Below are 24,073 nucleotides of genomic sequence, written 5' to 3'. Positions count from 1 at the left end.
GTGTGCATTCAACAAACTGGAAAAAGAAGACACAGAAGCTATAGTCAGGGGAGGACCTAAAAATGTAGGAGCCGAAGAAATTCATAACTTTTCTTTTTATGGCAATGATACCCAAAATGCTTTCTGTGTACGTATTTTGAAAAGGAGCACTGTGTAGCAATACAGAATAAATGTGCTGTGCATCTGCAGGAACCATCACCAAATACGATGGTTTTAAATCTTTTAATTCTCTGGGATTGAAAGACAGGCTAGTATTTTACTTCATCTAAGGAAAAGAGCGCGTATTTTGTGATTCTATGCTGTGTAGACTTTGAATATGAAATGACCAAGTCATTTGCTTTGTCTGTTACCAGGGAACACAGTTCATAGCCAAATTGACTGACTGATGAAGAGACTATCCCACTAAAATGCTGTGAGGGCAAACCAAACTGTGCCACTTGGCAACTCCTCGCTCATCTTCAGAGATTCTCAGGCGCTTCGCAGATACGCAAGGCTGCATAAGGAACTGGGTAAATAATTGTTCAAACAACATTGCATCTGCTGTCTCCTTTCTAAAGGTAAACAGAAGGATAAAAATAAAAAGCAAAACAAAACAGGTCCTTCCTGCCCAAAAGCAACTCTGACACCAGGCTTATTTTGTTCCGCTATTTTGAGACGGGCCAGGCTATTCTCCTGGCCTCTCATACTGCAGCTCACGTGACTTTGGATTATAATACAATCCTGTCAGGTTCAGTCTTCCAGCAGCTCACTTTTGCGAGAGCTGACGCTCAGAGAATGGGCCTTGGGTCCAGGCTGGTAGACCTTATAGCGTGTCTGCTAGTGGCAGGCAGGGCAGTAATAACACATGAGCGAGCTCTCTGTAATTCCCAACTGTGCCGTCCTTTACTGGGGTGTGGAGAGCATGTGAGGGACATCAGGACCAACCCAGGAAACTCAGAGAAAGAATGACTGTATTGTGTGGGGTTAGGCGGGGTGATCAGTGCGACAAAATGTTTGTTTCAAGTGTTGAGGGCTGTCACTATGCCGGGTGTTTCAAGTGTTGAAGGCTGTCACTATGCCGGGTGTTTCAAGTGTTGAAGGCTGTCACTATGCCGGGTGTTTCAAGTGTTGAAGGTTGTCACTATGCCAGGTGTTTCAAGTGTTGAAGGTTGTATACTATGCCGGGTGTTTCAAGTGTTGAAGGCTGTCACTATGCCGGGTGTTTCAAGTGTTGAAGGCTGTCACTATGCCGGGTGTTTCAAGTGTTGAAGGTTGTATACTATGCCGGGTGTTTCAAGTGTTGAAGGCTGTCACTATGCCGGGTGTTTCAAGTGTTGAAGGTTGTATACTATGCCGGGTGTTTCAAGTGTTGAAGGCTGTCACTATGCTGGGTGTTGGAGACAGCTTCACAGCCCTGGGTGTCTTATTGTAGGGGACCCAAAATAGAGGGACTAAGGAAAACTAAGTCATGTTTGTTTTATTAATTTTCAAGTTGCTTGCCTACAAATGTCTTCGTGAATTCAAGAATTGTATTATACCCAAAGGAGTGTGTGTGTGTGCGTGTGTATGTGTGTGTGTGTGCGCGCGCGCGCGCGCGCTGGTTTTTGATGACACCTAAATCCACTGGGAAGCTGAGGATATATTGATTGAGAATACATTCCATACAGGGGGTAAAAACAAATATGTCTACTATTCTTTGATGTTGGATGATACGAGCTAAAATCTTTACAGTGAACATGCTGGTCATTTTCTCCCTCTAGAAGAATGTCAGTGTAAGACTGAAGGGAGATCGGGCAGGATGTTAAGGCCTAAATTAATCTGCTTACGGTATCTTTTTTTTTCTGGCTTTTAAAACAGAAATTTCCATCCAAGAAACAAACAAGAATTAAGATTTCAGGGCGGCTGTGAATAGGACAAAATGAGTGTTAGGACGGAAGTTAGGCGCTTATTTCACACACACACACACACACACACACACACACACACACACACTCCCACCACCACCACCACCACCACCACCACCACCAACAACAACAACAACAATAAAAACCCACAGGAAGACCCTACCTAAGCATTATCTGGCAAAAAAGGTTTTCTAAACCTGGAGCTATTAATGAGCACCTAAGACCAGAGAAACCACAGTTGGGGCGTCACAGTTATTATAAACCCCACTTTTAGCTGAGACCCTCATTTAGAAAATGTAATGAAATCCAAGGTTGCTTTAAAGTACTCCCAGGAATCTCTGTGGACACGGGCATGCTTGCTCCTCCCATACAAAGACACAGCACTAACCATCTTCAAATAATCCTGACAAAACTACATTTGGCTCTTGAGACACTTTAGACATGCACAGTGGTCTAAGGGTAGAAGAGATCAGTGAAACACAATATCAAACAACCCAAATTATGACAACCGCATTTCCGGAGGTGTTTAAAAATAATCTCAAAAATATTCCGTATAAATTATTTCCTCTATTGCTTGCTCTTTGGAGAAGGAAGACGCTTAGGAGACTGATTTAAAATCCAGGGCTTACACCAGATGTGTCTGCATGGGACGGAACAGTGAGGCATTAGGAAAACAAAACCCCCAAAACCAAATCTTCCTGACTGTTGCTCTTTCCCATTTAAAGAGATCACTTTGAGACAGGATGAGGATAGAGAAGAGCGCTTCATTTGGAAACGGTTTGCTTCTTTTCATCACCCCTTGAGCGCACGTAATTGGTTAATTGTGTGTCTATTCTGCTCTATTGACCATGGAGGGCCTGGCTGGTAGAAGGTGCGGAGGGCAGGAGCTGAGCCCTTCTATGAGTTCTTGTTTCGTCCCCACATGGTGCCCGCTAGCTTGCAGCGTGAAAGCGCGCTCCGTACCTCTGATTTGCCCATGGAGGCGATGCACACATGGGAAGCAGTTACAGATCGAAGAAACACACTGACACATCTGTTTACTCTGGGTCTACGTAAATCCCCTGGTAATTAGCATCTTAACCAGCCGAGAGGGAAGGGGACCAACGGTGTGGAGTGCATTGAGGGCTTTGAAAACAAACCAGCAACCTTACATGTGTCTATAAGCAGAAATGGCTCTTACAATTTGTAACTGTTGCACCATTTCTTCTCGGTAAGCCAGCTCCCTTTTCATCTGATCCTGGAAGTTATCTGGGGAAGAGAGAAACAGAAAGGAAATTAACGCAAGTGCAGAATCCACATTTAGTATGCAGTTGGTCCTCCAAATCCTAGACTCCTGGTGCTGTGGATTGAACCAACCTCAGATCAACAACATGACACTGGATCTGTACCAAGGAAGATGGTGTAACATCCACCCACATCTGCCTGTGTCAGTGATGGAGACATCCACAGCAGGGTTTCTAAAGCCCTCTCGACTGAGAACCCCCGTAGAATCTCTTTTCACCTGAGAAACTTTTGTTTCTCAGAAACTTTTGTGACCCACGTATGTAGGTATATAAAATAGGTAGACAAGACAAATACTGATGATATATAAATATATAAATCATAAAGAAGTTTATTTTAAAACAACTTTTTGGTATACATCTAACTTCACAATTTATTAGTGACAAAATCAGACCTGCTACACAGGTGGATATATATGCTGGCCTAACTTTATGCAGAGTCAAATGTTGCCAGAATATTTAATACTATATGATATCTTCAGCATTTTACATTTGACTGATATTCTGATCTTATAATTATCAATACTGAGAATGTGGTTTTTACATAAACATGGACCACAAAATGGCAGATCTATGCTTAGGAAATTGTTGGAAATTCTATCCTAATCCCAAACCAAAATTCATTTATTCACTATTTTAGGAAACCCAAGTCAGCAACTCAAACAAGCAATTTTTAAGAACCAAACATGCTTACACAATATAATCAAAAGACACATCACATTGATCTTCATATGATGAAGAATGATGTGATGATAGGGAGGTATAACAAAGTGCTCGGGTTCCTGGAAAGATGTCTTAGAGGTTAAAGGCACTGCCTGCTCTTCCAGAGGCCCTGGGCTCAATCCCTAGCACTCACACGGCAGCTCACAACTGTCTGTAATTTCAGTTCAAGGGGATCGCACATCTTCTGGCCCCCACTGGCACTTGACATATATGTCAAGTGCATAGACATATATGTAGGTGAAATACTCATATATGTAAAAACAAATTTTTAAAAATTTCTGTAACTAAACCATTTTGCTTAAAGAGCTAAAACTTTATATGGTAATTATGAAATTCAAAACATGCAGTTCCTGAGCCGAGGTGCTCCTGTAGCGTTCCTTGGTGCTGCATGACTTGGCTAGCGGTAGTGGTCGAGTCATGCTACATGACAAGGAGAAGTCCCGCCCCCAAAGCCTTGGGTTCATTATGCACTTGATTTTGAATTAACCTGTGCTCATTTAATGTTCAGAAACCTTTTACTGTTGCTCCAAATCGTATGACTCACTCGCTCACATATGTGGCCCCAACTGAGGGTTGTGACTGGTGGTTTGCTGTAGTAGGTGTAGTCTAAAGTATGCAGGAGGATATCCACGGGTTATATGAGAACACTAAGCAATGCTATATGACACTGGCACCGCCACAGACTTTTGTTATCTGCAGAGGGTTCTGGAGCCAATCTGCCATGGGTATGGAAGAATGAGTACATCTGAAAAAATATGACTGACCGCACCCTAGAGTCTGCTACCCCTTTTAGGTCTCTCCTGACCTCTCCCCTTCTGTTTCCTTTTCTTTTTAAGATGAGATCTCACTGGATAATCCTGGCTAGTCTGGAACTCTCTCAGTAGATCAGGCTGACCTTAAACTGTTGTTGATATTTCTGCCTCTCAAGGGCTGGGGTTGCAGACACATGCCACAAGTCTATTGATGGAGGAGAGTTATCTGTCTATGTTACTTTCATTGGTTAATTAATAAAGAAAACTGCCTTGGCCCTTTAAGAGACAGAAAATTAGGTAGGCGGAGTAGACAGAACAGAATTCTGGGAGAATTGGGGAGACGCTTCAGGCAGTCGCCATATGCAGTCGCCATGATTCTCCTCTCCGAGATGGACGCAGGTTAAGATCTCTCCTGGTAAGCCACACCTCGTGGTGCTACACGGATTACTAAATATGGGTTAAAGGAAGATGTGAGAATTAGCCAATAAGAGGCTGAAACTATGGGCCAGGCAGTGATTTAAAAGAATACAGTTTCCGTGTAATTATTTCGGGTGTAAAGCTAGCCGGCGGCCGGGTGGCGGGACGCAGCCCCGCCGCTTCCTTCTACAGTCTGTTGCTTTTCTTTCCTTGTAAGCAAACAGTTTAGTTATTTGAAGATATATTCTCAACACTGTAACTTGATTAGACTGCACAGGAAATTCTGAGACGTAAGAGCAGGTTGTTCCTTTTACAGCACCGCATCCTCCACTGAGTCTATTTCCTTGCATGTAAGAATCACCCAGAAATGAGCAGTGCAGTTGGGCACAGCGTGGAAGGCACCTACAGTCTGCAGCTACAGCTACAGTGGAAGGGATGCAGGCCATAGGGCGCTAACCATAGGGAGCACTGAGAGCTGTGTAAGACACGGAAAATGCTTGCCCTGCTCCTGTGCAACTTAGCGCCCTTGTACTCCAGGCTGACTCTACAAATGGCGAGCCTTCTCATCCATGCCAGCCTTCGAGCCTTCTCACCCACGCCAGCCTTGCTGTGGTCCTCTTTGGTCTCATGAGTGCTATAAACTTGGCCACAATCTGAGGAAAGGGGAGCTTTAAGAGACAGTGCTATAAAGTCAGGTGGAGGTGGCACACACTGCCATCACACCTTTAATCCCAGCACTTGGAAGGCGGGGCAGACAGATATCTATGAGTCTGAGGCCAATCTGGACTACAGAGCGAGTTCCACCTCCTCTCCCTCCTCCACCTCCTCTCCCTCCACCCTTCTCTCCCTCTCCCTCCTCTTCCTCCACCTCCTCTCCCTCCACCTCCTCTCCCTCCACCTCCTCTCCCTCCACCTCCTCTCCCTCCACCTTCTCTTCCTCAACCTCCTCTCCCTCCACCCTCCTCTCCTTCCTCTACCTCCTCTTCCTCCACCCTCCTCTCCCTCCTCCCATTCACAGTTGCCTCTTTCTGAACAGGTTTCTGACTGACCTCAGGCCTCTAGTTTCTCCTCCACAAACCCTTTTCATTTCCTTAAAATTCTGCCTGAAAAAAATATCTTCAATGGCTTCCTAACATTTTCAAGGTAACAAATCCTAAGTCTCCAGGTGCCTATCAATAAAAAAATGGTCTTTTCATTTTCTTGGCATTTGACTTTCTATATGATTAGAATTCAAGGCATATATTATCATTCATGTTTGAAAAACATCCAGCCTCAACTTTCACTTCCAAATGTGATGGATGGGAAGACTTTACAGTATAGGGATCAGTGTGGGAAGACTTTACAGTATAGGGGTCAGTGTGGGTCAATGACAGGGAGTTGGGAGGGAGGGAGTTCCAGAGCAGAGAGGTAAACAGCACCCTAGGGAGGCTTGGGGTGGAAGGAAGGGGAGGAAGGAGCACTGCAGGTGGCTTGGCTAGCTGCAGCAGAGGGCAAGGAGGAAGTTTCCAGAACTCTGCTGCCCGTGAAACCACTCTCCAGTTTTCAAAAAGGCACTGTGTTCCCTGTCTCTGGATCTTTTTTCTTGCTGGGGTCTACCCTTACAGCAAGTACCTTCATTGACCTCCAATCTCAGTTCAAATACTTCCTCCCTGTAAAAGTCTTTCAATTTTCTTGACTCTCCTGCCAGAAACAATTACCTTTCTTTTGGACTCTTCCAGCAAGCTGCCCAAACCACTACTAACATATCCATAATACGTATTACTAGTTGGGGATACATCTACGTTCCAGTTCTCTAGTGAGTTCATAGGACAGAAAGGTAAGTTCTAAATTCTTTAAAAATCTCCAGGCCCACAGCAGTCCTCAACAGGCAGTGAGGGAGAGTGATGGAACAGAGTGTAAGAAAAACAAAACCATATCAACCGAGGGTCAGGCTTGGGCACCAATGGCAAATGCCCTGCTCTAGGGCCTTGGCCCTTCCTGGAAGGAACAGGGTGGGGATGACGTCCCTAAGGAATATTCTTACTCTAGCATTTTAAGATCTGATGACAAAGCAGACTGATTTGTTCAGGGTCCAAGCACCCTTCCTGCCAGGAGGGCTTGATTCTGGTACGCTCTAATGACAATCAGAAATAAGGTGCCCGGGGCTGGAGAGATGGCTCAGAGGTTAAGAGCACCACCACTCTTCCAAAGGTCCTGAGTTCAATTCCCAGCAACCACATGGTGTGGCTCACAACCATCTGAAATGAGGTCTGGTGCCCTCTTCTGGCCTGCAGGCATACACACAGACAGAATATTGTGTACATAATAAATAAATAAAAAAAAGAAATAAAGTGCCCTGTGAGAAGTCAGGAGCCACAGTCTGGGGCACCAGGCAACAAGAGACGCAGCCCCCACCACAAACTGCCCTGTCTCCATGCCTTCTCCCATGGTCGGCTCCCAGAACCCTACTGCCATGTTGGCTGGCACAGTGCTCTGCAGTGCCCTTCTGCATGGCAGCCAGGAACACTTCGGAAGTGCAGTTTTCTGAACAACAGCAGAAAGTGTATGGTGTGCATCCCTGGGACTGTGAGCCAGAAGAGCACCATCTGGCACATCTGGCACATCTGGCACATCTGGCACATCTGGCTACTGGAAGGCTCTGCTCACAGAGCAGTGGGCATGCGGCTCATCATCTTTACCTTTTATCACGGTTCGCAAACAACTCTGGGGACTTTTGATCTGTCGGTATTTGGAAGTTCTCTCCTATGCTCACTTCCAGAGGAGACCACAAAAAGAGAAGTGGTGGACCACTGAGTGTAAAACGAAGCCTCACAAATACGCCACAGAGAATGTGAACCGTAGGGTTTGTGTGGGTGGCAGTGAGTTTGTTTTCAGTAAGAAATAATCAGGGGACTGTGGAGATGCTCAGTGGGCACAGGTTACCTTGTGACCTGAGTTCAGCCCTCAGAAACCATGGAAAAATGCTAGGCATGGCTTCACAGGTATGTAATCCTGGGTTGGGAAGGCAGAGGCAGGAGGATCTCTGGGACTGGCTCTCCAGCCAGTCAGGTCTAATTGGTGAGTTTCATGCCAATGAGAGATCCAAAGGAAAGAAAGGGCCTCCCCAAGGAATGACACCCAAGATGGTCTTCTGTCAGTGTGTGTGGGCGGTGGAGAAACCTGAGCTGTGCCACAGATGGGGAGGAGGACCCGAGAGGGGAGGCCTCGAGAACTAGAAGGCCAAGGGAAAGGAAGAGGAGGGGCCGTCTCCGTGGCCACTGAAGCAGAGAGGGGAAGAAGTGGAAAGGCACCCAGGGCAGACTGTGCCAAGTGGGGCTTTCTCGGGCAGGAGCTACTGCAGACACTTAAATAAGCAGAGGGGTTGAAGACAGCTTCTTGGGTGCAGAACTTGGTGTCAAAGGTGGTGTTTTAGGGAATGAGAGGGTTGGAGTGGAGAAGGATGGTGGTGGACACAGAGCATCCATTTACTGCTGTACGGCTGGAAAAGAGTCTGGGGAACGTGCCCTGGGCAAGCAGGAGGGTATGCTGCAGCCAAACCTGGACCCTCCCTCGGAACCCCTGTTCTCAACCTTCTCTAGTGACCGTCTGCCTGGCATTGGGACTCTGTCCTCCTCCAGTGTTTCCCCAGCAGGGCCAGGGTTCCGGAAAACCCTTCTCTACCCAGGGTGGGATTAGCATGCTGCCCCACCCCAGACTTCTGCTTCCCTCCAAGGATTGCAGGCTCCTCCTTCTCCCCTGTCCTCGTTCTTCACTTCTTTCTTCTCCTTCCTCCCTTTCTTTCTCCCCACCCTCTCTTCTTCCTTTTTTTTCTCGTTCACTCTCACATCATCTATTCACTCTGTGCCCGGGACTCATTTCCGTGACTCTGCTCAGCCCTCAGAACCACGCAAAGACCGCACAGCCCAATGTTTAGAAACTCTCCACACGCTTGAGTCTCTCCTCCTCACCCTGTCTCAGCCTCACCACCTGGGACTACAATGACAGCTATTGAACACCTCACTGAGTCAAGTGGACGCATAGAACTTTACATGGATTGTGTCATTTAGTTCTTTCATCCCGTGGGGCAGGAATTATCGGCCCCAGCTGGCAGCTTCTAAGGTCAAACAACCTGTGAGGAGAAGCTTGCTTGGGTCTGGTAGATTTTAGAACCTGCATTCCTAATGGAAACACCCTACAGATTCTCCCTAGTCTCAGTGCTTTAAAGCACCAGGATATTCTCTCTCTCTCTCTCTCTCTCTCTCTCTCTCTCTCTCTCTCTCTCTCTCTCTCTCTCTCTCTCACACACACACACACACACACACACACACACGCACCATGGTATCTTTGTGTAAGCCTAGCTGTCCTGGATCTCACTCTGTAGACCAGGCTGGCCTCGAACCCGGAGATCTGCCTGCCTCTGCCTCCTGAGTGCTGGGGTTAAAGGCGTGCGCCACCACAGCATGGTCTAAGCACTGGATTTTGCCTGTGTCTGTGAAGATCTGTCCGCCTTTGGAAAAGGCTTTTCAGACTTCTTGCAGAATCTCCTGTGCTTCTTCCAGGTGTGGCTTCCCAGAGTTTAGATTTTCCCTCTTCATCAGTGAAGGCTGAGTCTGTGCATTGGCCTCACTCAGTTATACTTAGTTAACAAGCACATAATACATATTTACTATTGTCATTGTGTGAATCTACCTTCTATTTTTGGTGTGTCTAAACCATGCATTATTCAAAGCTGGGTATACACACACCACTTTCTTGGGGAGTGGAGCAGGTTGCAGATTTTCAAAACTAGAAAATGTTGCTTATTGAAATACTTCATATGTCTGGCATTTACAGACTGACATCAGCTCAGATCAAAATGATGACGTCTAGGCCTAGTTTTCTCGTTGTAGGTTTTTTTTTCTTTTTGTGCGGTGGTGGGGACTGAACTCAGGGCTGAGTTATGCCCTAGACCAGTCTAACATTGTTTTAACATACATGGTTTGTGTTAGAGGAAAGGGCAAGGTATAAGTATATACATCACTGTGAGTTACTTAATCCCTTAAATGATTATTAATTAGCTGTTACCCATAGAAGAAATTATGATCACACTGGCCTTATGTGGAAATGCGAAGGTACTCTGGGGCTTCACTGAACTTGAACCCACTCTGCTAGATCTTAATGCAGAGATTCCCCAACTCCACCCTTAGATCAGTCCAGCTATGTGTGCTGTGGAGACCACAAGTTACATTCTTTCTCAAGCAAGACTCCTAGACTTTGTGATGTCCAGATTAATTACAGGAGACATGCTGACATTTAAAAGAATTGTCTCAGGAAAAAAAATTGAAGTTTGCATGATATAAAAAATACTGGGGTTGGAGAGCTGGCTCAGTGGCTAAGGGCAGGTACTGCTCTTGCAGAGGACCAGAGTTTGTTCCCCAGTACCCGTGTTGGGCAGCTCACAACTGCCTATTAACTCCAACTTCAGGGGTGTCTGACATCTCTGGCTTCCTACATTCAAGTGCACATACACAGGTACACACACACACACAGATACACAGACACACAAATGCACGGAAAGACACACACACACAAAGAAAATAAATCTTAAAAAATTGTTTGCCTGCCATTTTCTTTCTCACTTTCATTTCTCTGAAGAGGGGAATCCAACTAAACACAACTTGAGAAACACTCCCAAGATCACTCCTGGGCTACCCCGCTCACGGCAGGTGAAATTTCCAATTTTCCATGCACACCTACCATGAAGCCTTTCTGAGATTCTACGGCTCTGGGAGCAAAATGATAACCTGGAGGCTGCCAGGCTTCCTGCTTCCCACTGGAATGGAATTTCACAGTAAAATGGATTGAGAGTGTAAATCTACTAAAATGATACCGATTTAATTATGGTAGTGCCCTTTAACCTCGGGTTTGCTTTCCTTGGTTTTGCTTATACAAGGTCAAGTGTGGCCTAAAAATATTAAGTGGAAAATTCTAGAAATAAACAATTCATAAATTTTAAATAGCTTTTATTATAGTATAGATGGTCATGATTGTTCTATTTTTGTCCTTGGTTATTTTTACTGATCTCCCACAAATTAAGCTTTGTCATAAGAACGTGAGTAGGGGGGGGAAGGGTACAGAGAGAGTTTGCAACTATCTGAGAGTTTCATGCATCCAGTGGGTACTGCCAGGCGAATCCCCTCAAAACAAGGGGCAGCTACTGTAATCAATAGATTTGTGGCCCTCAAATTGTTCAGATCTTCGTGTTTATACGTATCGCTCACATCAGCGACTAACCGGAGCTATCTGAGAATGAAGGGTAATTGTCTCTTTTTTCTCCTATTCAGAAAGTAACAAATACCAAAGGATCATTGTATATTAAAATATATAATCTGGACATACTTGAATATGTGAATACATTTCATGCTGAATTGCGTGTTTACATACATATTTTAAAATGCACAGACACAGCTACCCATATATCAGAACATAAATAGCAAATGATCTTTGAGTCAATTCAAAGCACAGATAAGGGATTAACATGCATGCTTATGATCCCAGCACAGCGTGGGAAGGCTGTGTGGGCATCGTACTTAGCGACTTCCGGCTGACACGCACACTCTTAAACCTAACCGTAGAGATTCCAGCAAACACCACACACGGAATGAAAGGAAAGGGATTCCTTACTGAACACCGGGAAGGATGTGTTTCCTTTTAACACTTGGAACTCTTGCTCCAGTCGCCTCCGTAAGTCTATTTGCTCAAACAAAACCTTCTGAAGTTCCTCTAGCAGAGAAGGAAGAAGAACAGTTTTACTAATCTCTACAAACAACTCTCTGGAGAACTGTTACACATGGCAATTTGTTATTATAAGACAAAAATATTTTACCTGTTTAAAAAATGTTGCATAGACACAGGATAGATTTTGTGCAGAAATCCATGAATATAAATCAATGTAATATATTATTTTAAAATATCATATTACAGTGTCATGTATTGATTGATATGTATGCATTAATCTCAATTATATCCACCCAATGGTCCATATATTATTCATATGTTGCTTGTCAGGCTTAAAATATGGTGCAGAACAAAAATATCTTCTTATTATCTCTGTACTCTTTAAAAGCTAAGAGAAGTATACAACATTCAAACTTGTCTTTACCTTTCCCCATATTTTCTACATCCTTTTTGAGTGAATGAGGTGAATTGGTTTCTTGTGTGTGTTCACCTTAAAAAAGAACACAGGAAAAATATTAGTTTGCATGGACTACTTTCCCCCAGCTTTTCTTTTTATTTATTTTACATCTAGAAAAGGTGTTTATTTAATATAATCTGACATTAGGACTAATGCTATTCCCAGGACTAAATGCTATTCTTGTGAATGGGTACCCCACCTCTGATCCGCAGAAGCCCTCTAGGAAATGAGTAGAGCCTATTTGGCTCTTGGAGAGCAGGATCACTGAAGTGAGGACACCTGCTCTCCTGGAAGGACCCTGAGAGCACAGCGGGCAGAAGTTTCCTAAACTCTCGGGCCCCCCAAATTTGGGACAGCAGAAAAGACAGCGTGGAGAGTCTGTGACTTGTCTTATTCCTGTTCCTGGAGGGTTTCCAGGTCATTGGTAGCTAGCTGGAAAGAAATGCACACTGCAAGCACAAGCAGAGATGTGAAGTGTAACCTACCTGCTAGTTTGTAAATATTTACTTACTCAGCCGTAGTCCCTACTCATCTGGAACCAATAAAAATGATCCTGAGAGCTGTAGGAGCTGAGGGTGGAGCCCAGGAGCGAAGCACAGACTTGTAAGCACCAGGCCTCTGCTTCAACCCCTGCTCCTGAGCCAAACTAAATAAGCCAGCCATCTAGATCATGAGTGAAGGTTGGACTGTTGGTATTTTGCTATGTGCTAACTAGAACAATGGCAAACCAAATAGTGCATTCATTACAGTAAGTTGGGTCATCAAGAGTAGGAGAACCTAAAAACATCAAAGGTTTAACCCATTCATTCAGCTAATTAGATCATCGTGTTTTCAAATTTCATGCTAATGCCTGTGACAGCCACATGGCTGATTAAGCTTCTGCTTTTGTCTGAAGAGGTGTGCTCATGCAGGTAATGGTTCTCCAAGAAGGTTTTATGGATCCCTCCTTCCTCCTCCCCCCCCCCCCGCACAGGTTCCCAGAGGTGAGGCACCTCCCATATGCCTGCAGATCCCAGGCATGGGGTTTTGCCTAACCCCTCTTTTTCTTCACCCACTAGGCCAGTGCTGCTGGAGGCAAAGGCCCTGTCTCTTCTCTAAAGTCAGTTGGTGCCTAACAGGGGGCTGGACGTACAATGAGCCCTCAGTAAATTGTCTTCTGTTGTTCAAAAAAAAAAAAAAAAAAAAACAAACCAGGACATAAATTCTAAGTCATGGCTCCAGCCAGAACGTATCACTGCAATTCTCTTCTCGCTATTTATTCATTTCCCGCAGAAAGAAATGGAGTGTAATGGGCCCCAGGCACTTGTTGGAATACTGGAAGACCTCACTGCCAAGTTAAAATTCCTATAAAAGATGAACAGGATTCCTTCACAAAGCAGCGACCTATGCCATGGACAGACATCTACACTCTACGCGCTGACTCTCGGGAGTGTGTGAAGGTGCACACAGATGTACGTGCTTCTCTTTGAAGGACTTACATGTAACTGAGTCATACATTTAAATATTCCCAAGTAGATGCATACTTGGGGGTGGGGCCTTTTCATCCGCCACACCCCCCATGTTCCTTAATGGAAGGCATTCTCCAACAAGTAGAATACAGTCACACAACTTCATTCCGATACATCTCAAACATGACCTCTCTATATAGCCTCAGGTGCACCCTGGAACCTTGACAACTTGATTTTCTTCTCTTTGCAGTGAGGAAAATACCTGTGAAGCATCCCGATTCTAGACCTCAGTAGAATCCCTAAGAAATCCGATTCTCTACTAGAAAAGTAATAGGTTGATTACAAACCATTAATATGCAAACCGAGCATGGTGGTGTTTGAAACAAGATAAATGTGTGCTAAATGTAGCTCTGCCGGTGTGCATCAACTGACCAGTACAGAAGTTTCCCTCCTGGTGCAATCCTGAGTCCAAACAGAGAAGAGCGAGCAGGTGCCTCCATGCGTGCTCACGTGCGCTGAGATGGCAGTGTCCCATTTTACAACGTTCTCAGTCTAACTTTTAAAACGTGGCTAGACGGGATGTGAAACCACATCTAGAAGCCACGTTCTTACCATGTTGTAGACCAGGTTTTTGGTTCCTTGATATATTTTGGGAACTGTTTATCTTGTATTACAATCCAATTGGATGGAAATATTTAAAAATTAAAATAGATATATCTATGTTTCCTTTCCCTTTCGTAATTACTTGCATTATATTCACAGAATGCCCCTAAATCAATAGCTAATAAATGAAAAAATACTGACTACAGGAAAATCTCATGGTGCCATTGACCAAGGACTGGCCTTTTTATCAGCTCTGTGGAGGTTTTATTAACATTTTGCATTAGTGTCTATTTCAAATAGAGGTTTTACTGCAACTTCTGAGCAAAAAAGAAAAATAAAAGAAAAAAAGGCCAATTTAGAGCTTAGAAGATCTAAATGTTCCCTTTCCAACGAGTTTCTGAGAAGGGTCTAGGTGTTAGGTAACTAAGGACAGAGCAGTCTCAGCTGCGCTTTGTGCATCATTTACTGGACTGCCACTCTCTGCATTATTGCTAATCTGTGAAAACCAGATTGTTAATGGTGGTTAAAAATGACCTCTGGGAGCCTGGATGTTTGTTCACTATCACCGCTAATGTTTTCCATCTGGTTGGGGGAAAAAAAGCAGTCTAATACTAGATTAAATAAATGTGATTTAGTTGACAACGGGCCTCCAAGTTTTATAAATATTCCATCAGGTTAGATGCATTTCACTTTTCAAAATTAATGAATGGGTTTGGAGACATCCCAAAAATTAAAATGCTTACCTTCATTCCTCCTACACTCATCTTTTAAGAAGCTATTTACAAGCAGAGAAGGTGGGAGAAGCTGAGAGACCTCAGTGCCTTAGAGATAGAGGACAGAACATTGTGCATGGAATGGATATCTTTCTCTGGGCCCTGGACTCAAGCATGTCAGACAGTAGACGAAAACCCAAGTAGTGTGAAGTGAGAAAGGGATGAATCATTAGCGTATAAATGCACTGGTGGAGGGATGAGACCCAAAGCTGCTGCTTAGGGATGTGTCACCTTCTTGTGGTACCTTCATGATCCCACGAATGGTGCTCACCACAGCTGAGAGTGAGCCAGGCAGGACCAACCCCATGGCAACCAAATGCAACCTGAAGACAAGGCCTGGGTACATAGTTCCGCTTTCCTACTCTCTCTGGGGTCCTCCAGCTCAGGTGGCCTCATGTTCTGGGAGATATTTCATCCTGCCCCTGGTTTTGCCCATACACAGCCATCAGAAAATGGACAAGAGGGATGGATGTAAGGATGTGCCATGCTGCAATTGACATAAATAGTAAACCAAATGAGCAGGGGCTAAAATTCATATGCATAGTGTGGCGATTTATCAGAAAATTAGGAAACGACCTTCCTCAAGACCCAGCAATACCACTTTTGGGTATATATCCAAAGGATGCTCAATCGTGCCAAAGAACATGTGCTCAACTATGTTTGTCATTGCCAGAACCTGGAACAACCTAACTGCCTCTCAACCTAAGAATGGATAAGGAAAAGGTGGTACATTTACATAATGGAGTACTACATAGCAGAAAAAAAATAACGACACCTTGAAATTTGTAGGAAATGGATGGAGCTAGAAAACATCATTTTGAGTGATATAACCCAGACACAGAAAGACAATTATCATATGTACTCTCTCACAAGTAGTTTTTAAACATAAAGCAAAGAAAAACCAGCCTACAAACTACAATCCCAGAGAACCTAGACAACAATGAGGACTCCAAGAGAGACATATGTGGATCTAATCTACATGGGAAGTAAAAAAAGACAAGATCTCCTTAGTAAATTGGGAGCATGGGGACCTTGGGGGAGGATTGAAGGGGGGGAGAGGCAGGAAGGGGAGCAGAGAAAAATGTAGAGCTCAATAAAAAAAAAATTCGCACACTTATACCCACAAAAAGAATCAGTCAGTGACTACACAAGCTCAGCCTTTATAGACTCAAGAGTAATCACTTTCTCTTGTATATCGTGGCATACTCCTGTTCAAGGACCTGTAACAGATCCGCTGGTCATCAATGGGGAAAAATATCCACTCTAAATTCCTCTGGAGTTTCCAGGTCTTCTTATAACCTGTGTTCCTGCCCCCCCCTACCCCCCAGCTCATCTGTCCATACTGCCAACACAGACCCTTCACTGCATCCAGGTCTGTTTCTCACTGTGGATTGTTTTTGCCTTGTACTGTCTGTCTTGCCTAGGGTGCCTGACCCTCTTTCCACTTTCTATTCCAAAGCCAAACTCCATCCAAGTCTCCTTGGCACGGACCGAGGATTTCTCACTATCTTTGAGATGATGGTTTGAGGCAGTTCAGCTTATGTGCTGATGAGGTCATCAAGACAGAACCCTTATGAATGGGATCAGTGCCATTGTCAGGGCTCTGCTCCATCATGTCCTGCATAGCAAGGAAACTGCTGTCTGCGGATCTCCTAAGAAGCCCTTACTAGACACTGTGGTCTGCTGGTACCTTGATCTTGAACATCACAGTGTCTAGAGCTCTGAGAAATAAATACTGTTTAAGTTAGCGAGGTATTTTTGTTACAACACCCAACAGGACTAAGACACTGCTTCCATGTCCCCGTCTCAGAATCTGCAAATGCAGATGATGATCGCTCCCTTCCTGGGCTGAAGTTCTAAGTGTCTTACCTTTACCCTTCTGCTTCCTGACTAGGAGCATTGCTCCCTGAAGGCAGGAACACCCATCACCCTACCTCAGGGATGCTGCAAATGCTTCCCACAAATGCCCGTCATACTAATTTATTCCAGTTTGTGAAAGGAACACCAATCAATGCTATTGTAAATCTTCAAATGCCACGGGGATGTTTAAACTAATTCTTATAGTTAAACCTAACTTTTTTAAGTGAAAAAAAATACATTTCAATTAATTTAAAAAAATCAGACTAAATCAGGGCTAACTGTATTTTCAGTTCTGTTGGGAAGTTTATGATGTCCCAATAAAAAATAAGTTCTGCTCCTGTCTGATATTTTCAAAGTTTCTGTGTGAAAGCACATAGTGTGAATTCTAGCTAAAACATGGAAATAGTAATTAACATAAATGTCTGCTATGGCTTCCAATAAAATATCACATATATTAGAATTCATTAACTTTATTACAATAATAATTTTATTACAAAAGTGTTTCATTTTTCTATTTATGTTAATGATTTGTTTTTATTTTACTGGCTAGAGATGAATGTAGGACCACATGCAAGTTAGGCACACTCATTTCCCCAGGCTCAGTGACATGAGCCACATGAATAGATGAGATGCCGTGTTCTGTTGATGGGCACAGGACAGAAAAAGAAGCTAATAGCACAGATACCATTGGAACTCTTTCTGATAGCTCGCTTTCCTGGTGCTGGAAAGAGGTAGGCAGGCTTCTGGAAGAGATAAAGCATCACTGGGCTTAGTCAGTACCAGACCCACATGCTGTAACTCTGCCTGAGATGTGACCTACAACCCTGGCGCAGTAGAGGCAAGGCTGTTTACAGAGGCAACAAACTGAACTCTACTGGGTTTCAGACCTGCTCTACAGGAAAGAGTTCAAGCCGGGCATTGTAGACATGGCCCAAAGCATGGCTAGGGAACTTGTTGGTCCTCAGTGGAGACCCTATTCTGTGACTGTGCGGTCAAACTCTGTTCTAAAGATTTGTGTTTATAGCCATGGATTTGTGCTGCTCCCAACCTTGCTCAGATAAGCTTTTTACTGAAGTGAGCAGTGGTCAACGCAGAGACTCTAACATGCTCAATGAGTGCTGAGAATGAATGAATATGGGAGCTCAGCATAGATGGGACACCCTCCCCACCCAAGTCGCAGAGAGTTGAAAAAAACAGGCCAGCCGGAGGACTTGGAGGAGAGCTCTGACGTGCTGTCTTCTGCATATGACGTGACTATTACACACAGGAGCTCACAGTAGCTGTGGTTACCTGAACAAGATCCGTGCAAGATCAAGCCAGGTAAAAATTCCAGCAAGGTTTAGGGAGGAACTCCCAAGTCCCCACCCGTAGCTGAGCAGCTACTGACAGTTAATGGCTGGTGGGGAGGGGAGAGTCACATTCCTTTAGGAGTGTGGTCACTGGTAGGTTCTCCAAGCCCCTGTGGATGATCCCATTGAATTCAGTGGGTTAAAAATAGCAATAAATGAGTAAACAACTATAAAAGGAGGACATGAATTTGGGAGGGAGATATGATGGAGGATTCTGGGGGAAGTTGGAAGGGAGTTATGAAAGGTAGACATAATCAAGAAATATTGTATACATGTCTGAAAATTTCAAAGAATAAGAACAAAAATCTTTAAATTTTGAATTAAATAAATCATATTTAAACACTGTAACCTGCATGTTCAGGTTATATACCCTAGAATGCAGGTTGTCTTACCGGTTTGGGGCACAATATCAAATCCAATTTTTAAAATAAGTAGTAAAAGATTTGGCTTTTGCCTATCCCTTCTACTGAAAGGCTTCCCCTCCTTGGTATCCTCCTACTCCTTGGCTTAGCTATCTCTTCAAATTCTTCCCTGAGCCACACATAGCTCTCAGGGGCTCTGCCAGCCAGCAGCCCCAGAAGCCAACACATTTTTCCTCCTGATACTGTTACTGAAAACACTTGGTGAAGATCTTTGGGACATGCTTTGCTTGCACAGGAAGAAAGCATGTATCCTCTGAAGGTCACGTCAGTAGATAAACACATTTGGATTTGGGACAGCTTCTGTATATAAGATACACATGTGTTCTCACTTTCAGATGGCTGTGTCCGGCAAGCAAATGCTTCAACAGCCCTGGAAACTCATGCATTCCTGTCTGTGTTCTGTTCCCAACACACTACCACAGCATCTCAACCTGGATGGCTGCTCTGCTGCCCCCCTGCCTTCCAGCACTCTCTCCACAGGGCCCGGAATTTGCCAAACAGGCCTGTTGAGCTCCCAACATAAACACCAAATTTTAATAACTGATTTTAGCTCTGTAATCTGGCTTAAGACTTCTCTGCACCTTTTCTCTTTTCCTTGTAATGTATCTTAGAGGTACAAGTTAGATGGAGTCAAAATTAGTCTAAACTGGAATAACAGAACATTTAGCACATTTACGGGGTTTTAAAAGGTTCCTTGCATCCAGAAATAAGAAAACAATTACAGAGGCTAGGGAGATTGCTTAGCAGGTAAAAGGTGAAGGCTGGAGTTCGGATCCCATGCATCCACTAACACATGTGGATGTCATGGCTGGCCTGTATCCCAGAGAGTGAGAGATGAGATTCCCCTGAGCAGGCTGGCTAGCTAGACTAGAAAAATCAGAGAATTTTGGGTTCAAATGAGAGAAAGAGACCCTGCCTCTTTGCATAAGGTGGAAGTTGACCAAGGAAGGCACTTGATGATGATCTCCAATCTCCATGTGTGCACACACACAAGTGCACCAACATGCACAAAAATATACTCACAAATGACCCGAAACACATGGCAAAATCCTAAGTTACATAGGAAGCGAAGTTAAATAACTTTCTCCCCTGTCAGTGGATTACAGATGCCTGCTTATTTCTTGGTATTACACTAAACTTCTCTGTGATGTTTGATACTTTTGTAAGGTCACAAAACCAAAAAAAAAAAAAAGTCACCAAAGTGGGTGTACTAAAGAACAGGCTAGCTGAATACTACCCCACTGGTGAAAAGAGATTGTTGGAGCATGTAATGCCAGGGAGGTCGCGATAAAACCCAGCAGTGGCACACTTCGTGATGCATACCCAAAATGTATTATTGGAGCAGGGTGTGGCTACACATTCTTGTAGTCACAGCAATTAGAAGGCAAAGTCAGAAGGACCATGAATTTGAGGACAGCCTGCCTGTATAGAGACTGTGGCTCAAAGAACAAGCAAATCCCATCATTAGTTGCGTATATGTTACTTCTTACTTTGAATCATGACCCTTGGGTCCAATTTAGATTTTTCTTGAGTTTTAGAATTGATGCTGTGAGTTAACACTAAGTAATATTTCTATTTGTTTTGCGTTTACTTTTATTTCTTTTGTGTGTGAGGTGTGTGTGTCTGTGTGTGTGTGTGTCTGTGTGTATAGCTGGGAACATGCATGAATGTAACACATGCATGTGGAGGTCAGAGAACAACTTGAAGAACTTGATTTGCTCTTTCCACCATCTTGACACTCGTAATTTTTTACCTAGAAATCTTTCCATCATTTTCTATCTCAAAGTTTTAGATAAATTAAAAAATTAGCATAAAGAAAAAATTCATAAATAGAAAGTTAAATACAGGGATTGTTTAATTCTGAGTATATATATTAAAAGGCTTCAAGAAATGTTTTCTAAAAATAATGTTCATAATAAATCAGAGGGTTTATCATATTCTATAGGCAGATGAACTTAGATACAGAGTTTTGTAATATTTTTTATGTTGTTTACCCTAAGTTCCCTTATAAGTGAGAGAATAAAAATTCAGATCTACTCCTCTGGCTTTTAAGAATTTCTCTTCTTTTTTTTTAAAAATCATAAGCATGTTCTAAAATCGAATGGAATAATAAATCAGAGGGCCTCATGTGCTATATATTCATGAGAAGTGTAACTGCTTCTTACTATTCTTGGAAATCCATCCCCAGCATATTAAGTACACTAGAGAATCATACCCGTGGAAATCAAATTGATTTTAAAACTTCTATACAGATAGCAAGATGTGGCTGTGCTCAGAGTCCGAAGGTGCGGGCGTTTCTACGATGAGAGGGGCTGAAAGGCAGGAGGATGCCTCTTTCCCTCATCTCCTTGACCTGCAATAGCTCTGAGCCCTCTCACCAGCTTACCCCACTGCATTCAATTTCAAATCACTTAACTTCACTGAAGTTATTCAAAGTGGAGATGCGGAACCCACTCTGGGATTGCAAGGAAATCCTGTCATCTAGTTTGAGTTGGTAATGTTTTGACCGAGCTGCTCTCCATTTAATTCTGTCTGACTTGGTGTGCCTTTAAAGTTCTACTGCTTTTTGGGGGAGTTTTGGTTGCTTAAGAGCATCTCGCTTGGCCCTTTGAATCATACACAACACAACAGCTACCATTTGGGATGCTTTTCCAGAGAGGATTTAAAAACTCCGTTACAAATGTCAACTTCAAATTGCTAAAAATAACACCGTTAAGGCTGAAAGCTTGGAATAAAGGGGATCTTGAACTGAATGAGGAACAACTCCACAGAAATAAATGTTGCAGATAAACCGAATTTATATTAGGGACCAGTTAATGCCAAAACTGCCGCTGAGGGTAGACAGACATATCTGCATCTTTACGTAACCACTGAAAACTTTCCGGCAGTTGCAGTCATAATTGCCACGAGAATGAAAAACTCATATAAAAGCAAAACCTGACCGCTGATTTACCAGACAGTTTGAAAAGTTGTTTTTCTCTCATGCTTTGCTTATTCAAAGGAGTTAAATATTGTACTGGTAATCTACCAAAATGATGATTGAATGCAATGCTAGAAATAGTTATGTAAGCCCCACTTGACTGCATTATCTTTTTCTATTTTTTTGTTTTGTTTTGTTTTGTTTATTTTTTTTCTTTTTTTTGAGGCAAGATCTCACTATATAGCATGGGCTAGCTTGAACTTTGTGGTCCTCCTGCCTTAGCCTCCTAAGTATAAAAATTCTAGGTGTGGCTTGGGTGGCATTTTATATACATTCAAATCATTTTATATACAATCCAGTCTGGCTGGTTTGTCTCCCGCTCTTAGCTGTAGCAACCAGAGAGCTGAGACCGGAGTTGCAAACTGTCTAGCATGTACGGGGCCTTCTAAGCTAAGTGTGGCACAAGTAAGTAAAGTCCACGGACTCATGTAGTCAGGAAAGCCAATGGTTGTCACATGGAAAGGAATCTCTCCACAAATGAGGAGGCACTGGGTGTAGCAGCTTTGTCTGCGACTATCCAAAGCAGCGAGTCACATATACACATGGTGTCTTCGACTTGTTTTAGTTTTTGACACTGCCAAGTGAGCCAAGTGAAGGGGCATGGTCGATCAGTAGTCAGAATTAACCAGACTAGCTTAATATAAAATATTCAGCTTTAATAAACGGAAGAAAGGAAAATTTACAAAACCAGGGTTTCAGTGATCTAGGAGCGCAGGGAACAAAAGGGCAGAGGCAAGCGCACCTGGATGTTTTATCTGTTTTTCTGTGGCCCCAGGGGGACACACCCTAAACGGAATGTGATTGGCTGAAGTTTCCCATCAGTTATGACTACATGAATTAATACTAAAATACAGGTGCTCATTCTGGGATTTTCTCAAATTGTATTTCAATAGGAAGACCACAGGCTAATCATTTTTTACAAGTAAGGGGAGAGCTGAGGGCATAGCATTTATAATATGGACCAGTTAATGCAATAACTGTCATTGAGGATAGACATTTTTGTTTTTCTACATAACCACTGAAACGTCCTAGTAATTACATTCATGATCACCATGAGAATGATAATTTCATACAAAAGCAAAACCTGCCTGCAACCCCTTCAACCCTCTGAAGTTTTAAACATACAAAGCCAGGAGCAGTAGTATCCACTAGCAGTATCGCAGGGGGCTGAGGCAGGTAGCTTGCTTCAGCTTACGGATTTGAGATCAGCCTGGGCAATATAAGGAGACTCCACCTCAAAATAGATTAATTAATAGATGAAATTAAGTACGTCTTCAGAGGAATCACAATAACAAACTTGTGGCCCAGTATCAACTCAACAATATCCTCCTGAAAGTTGCATATTTCAGTAGTGTATTCATCCTGACCACTTCCTCCCCATTCCTCCATTCAATACAAGATAATAATATCACATAACCTACTACCTGTGCACTTCCCTGAATAATGTGAGGGTAAGATTGTGATATGGAAAATCAATATGCAACAAGCTTCTCTGGGAATCTGTATCAAATTAATTATTGTGAGAAAGGGACTAGCAATATATCAACATTATGAGTAGGTGTTATTACCAATGTAACTATTGACTGTGCCGCCCAGAGCTCCAGGCACCACGGAATGTTTATGTGAACATGGATCCTGTCTGTGCTTTTGCTTACGTCCTCTTAGCATTTTATTTCCATCTGCGTACTAAAGAACAGTGGGTCATCGAATGGTTTATGGCCACTCTGGCCACCATTCTCTGGGTTCTGAGGGCCTGCCAGAGGTTTCTGGCCTGAATGGATATGAGGGCATGAATGCCTTTTCAAGCAAGCCCAGAAACCTCTTTCGAACTTCCATCCAAGTGAAAGGAAGGCAAAGGATAGAAATTCAGTTTTTAAGAAATCTAGGAACTATGAATGTGACATGAAAAGCATATAGCTCTAAGGGACTTGCTTGACTTAACACATCTACACTTGGACCCATTAGCAGTTATTGAACTTCCAACTCAAAAATCTTTATTAAAATTATGGATATGAATTGTTAAATGCAATGTAAGGAGTTCAGTTTTCTAACAAGAAACGATCTCAGACTGTAGAACTTGGATTCCGCCATTAAATCTCTGTGAACTATTTGAAACAACAAATTATCCAATAGTTTTATGCAAATTTTTGCTACCTCTTGGAAAGCTATGCACACTTTACATTTTTATAGCATATATAATTCCTTTTTATTTCCTTCAAAAATTATACCTAAAATAGAAGGAGAATTTGGCAGAGCAGACTTAGGATAATTCGCATTTAGTAGCTAAAGGGTGACATCTACCATAAATCATTCCCTAAATGATAACCCACATTTTGTATTAAATACATGTATCATGTAACTTGAACCACAGAATCACCAATGGCTAACTCCAGAATCAAAAACTTTCAGATATAGGCAGTCAAAACAACC

General features: G+C 43.1%; 1 protein-coding gene and 1 long non-coding RNA gene across 2 annotated transcripts in view; one reads left to right on the top strand and one right to left on the bottom strand.

Annotated features, from left to right (window-relative positions):
- Nucleotides 1-14,515, top strand: part of LOC119815404 — a 38,751-nt gene extending 24,236 nt beyond the window's left edge. Inside the window, exons 3-4 of the long non-coding RNA XR_005285504.1 lie at nt 354-557; nt 13,481-14,515. This is a non-coding gene — a long non-coding RNA (uncharacterized LOC119815404). The remainder of the gene's footprint in view (nt 1-353; nt 558-13,480) is intronic.
- Nucleotides 1-24,073, bottom strand: part of Skor2 (SKI family transcriptional corepressor 2) — a 34,820-nt gene that overhangs the window by 4,482 nt on the left and 6,265 nt on the right. The window contains exons 4-6 of the mRNA XM_038331517.1: nt 12,176-12,241; nt 11,698-11,796; nt 3,064-3,131 (exon numbers count right to left, since the gene is read on the bottom strand). Coding sequence (XP_038187445.1) covers nt 3,064-3,131; nt 11,698-11,796; nt 12,176-12,241 — 233 coding nt within the window. The remainder of the gene's footprint in view (nt 1-3,063; nt 3,132-11,697; nt 11,797-12,175; nt 12,242-24,073) is intronic.

Source organism: Arvicola amphibius, chromosome 5 (assembly GCF_903992535.2).
Source record: "Arvicola amphibius chromosome 5, mArvAmp1.2, whole genome shotgun sequence".
Classification (NCBI taxonomy): Eukaryota; Metazoa; Chordata; class Mammalia; order Rodentia; family Cricetidae; genus Arvicola; species Arvicola amphibius.
The sequence above is the reverse complement of the archived record's forward strand: the minus strand, read 5'-3'. Positions and strand labels throughout refer to the sequence as shown.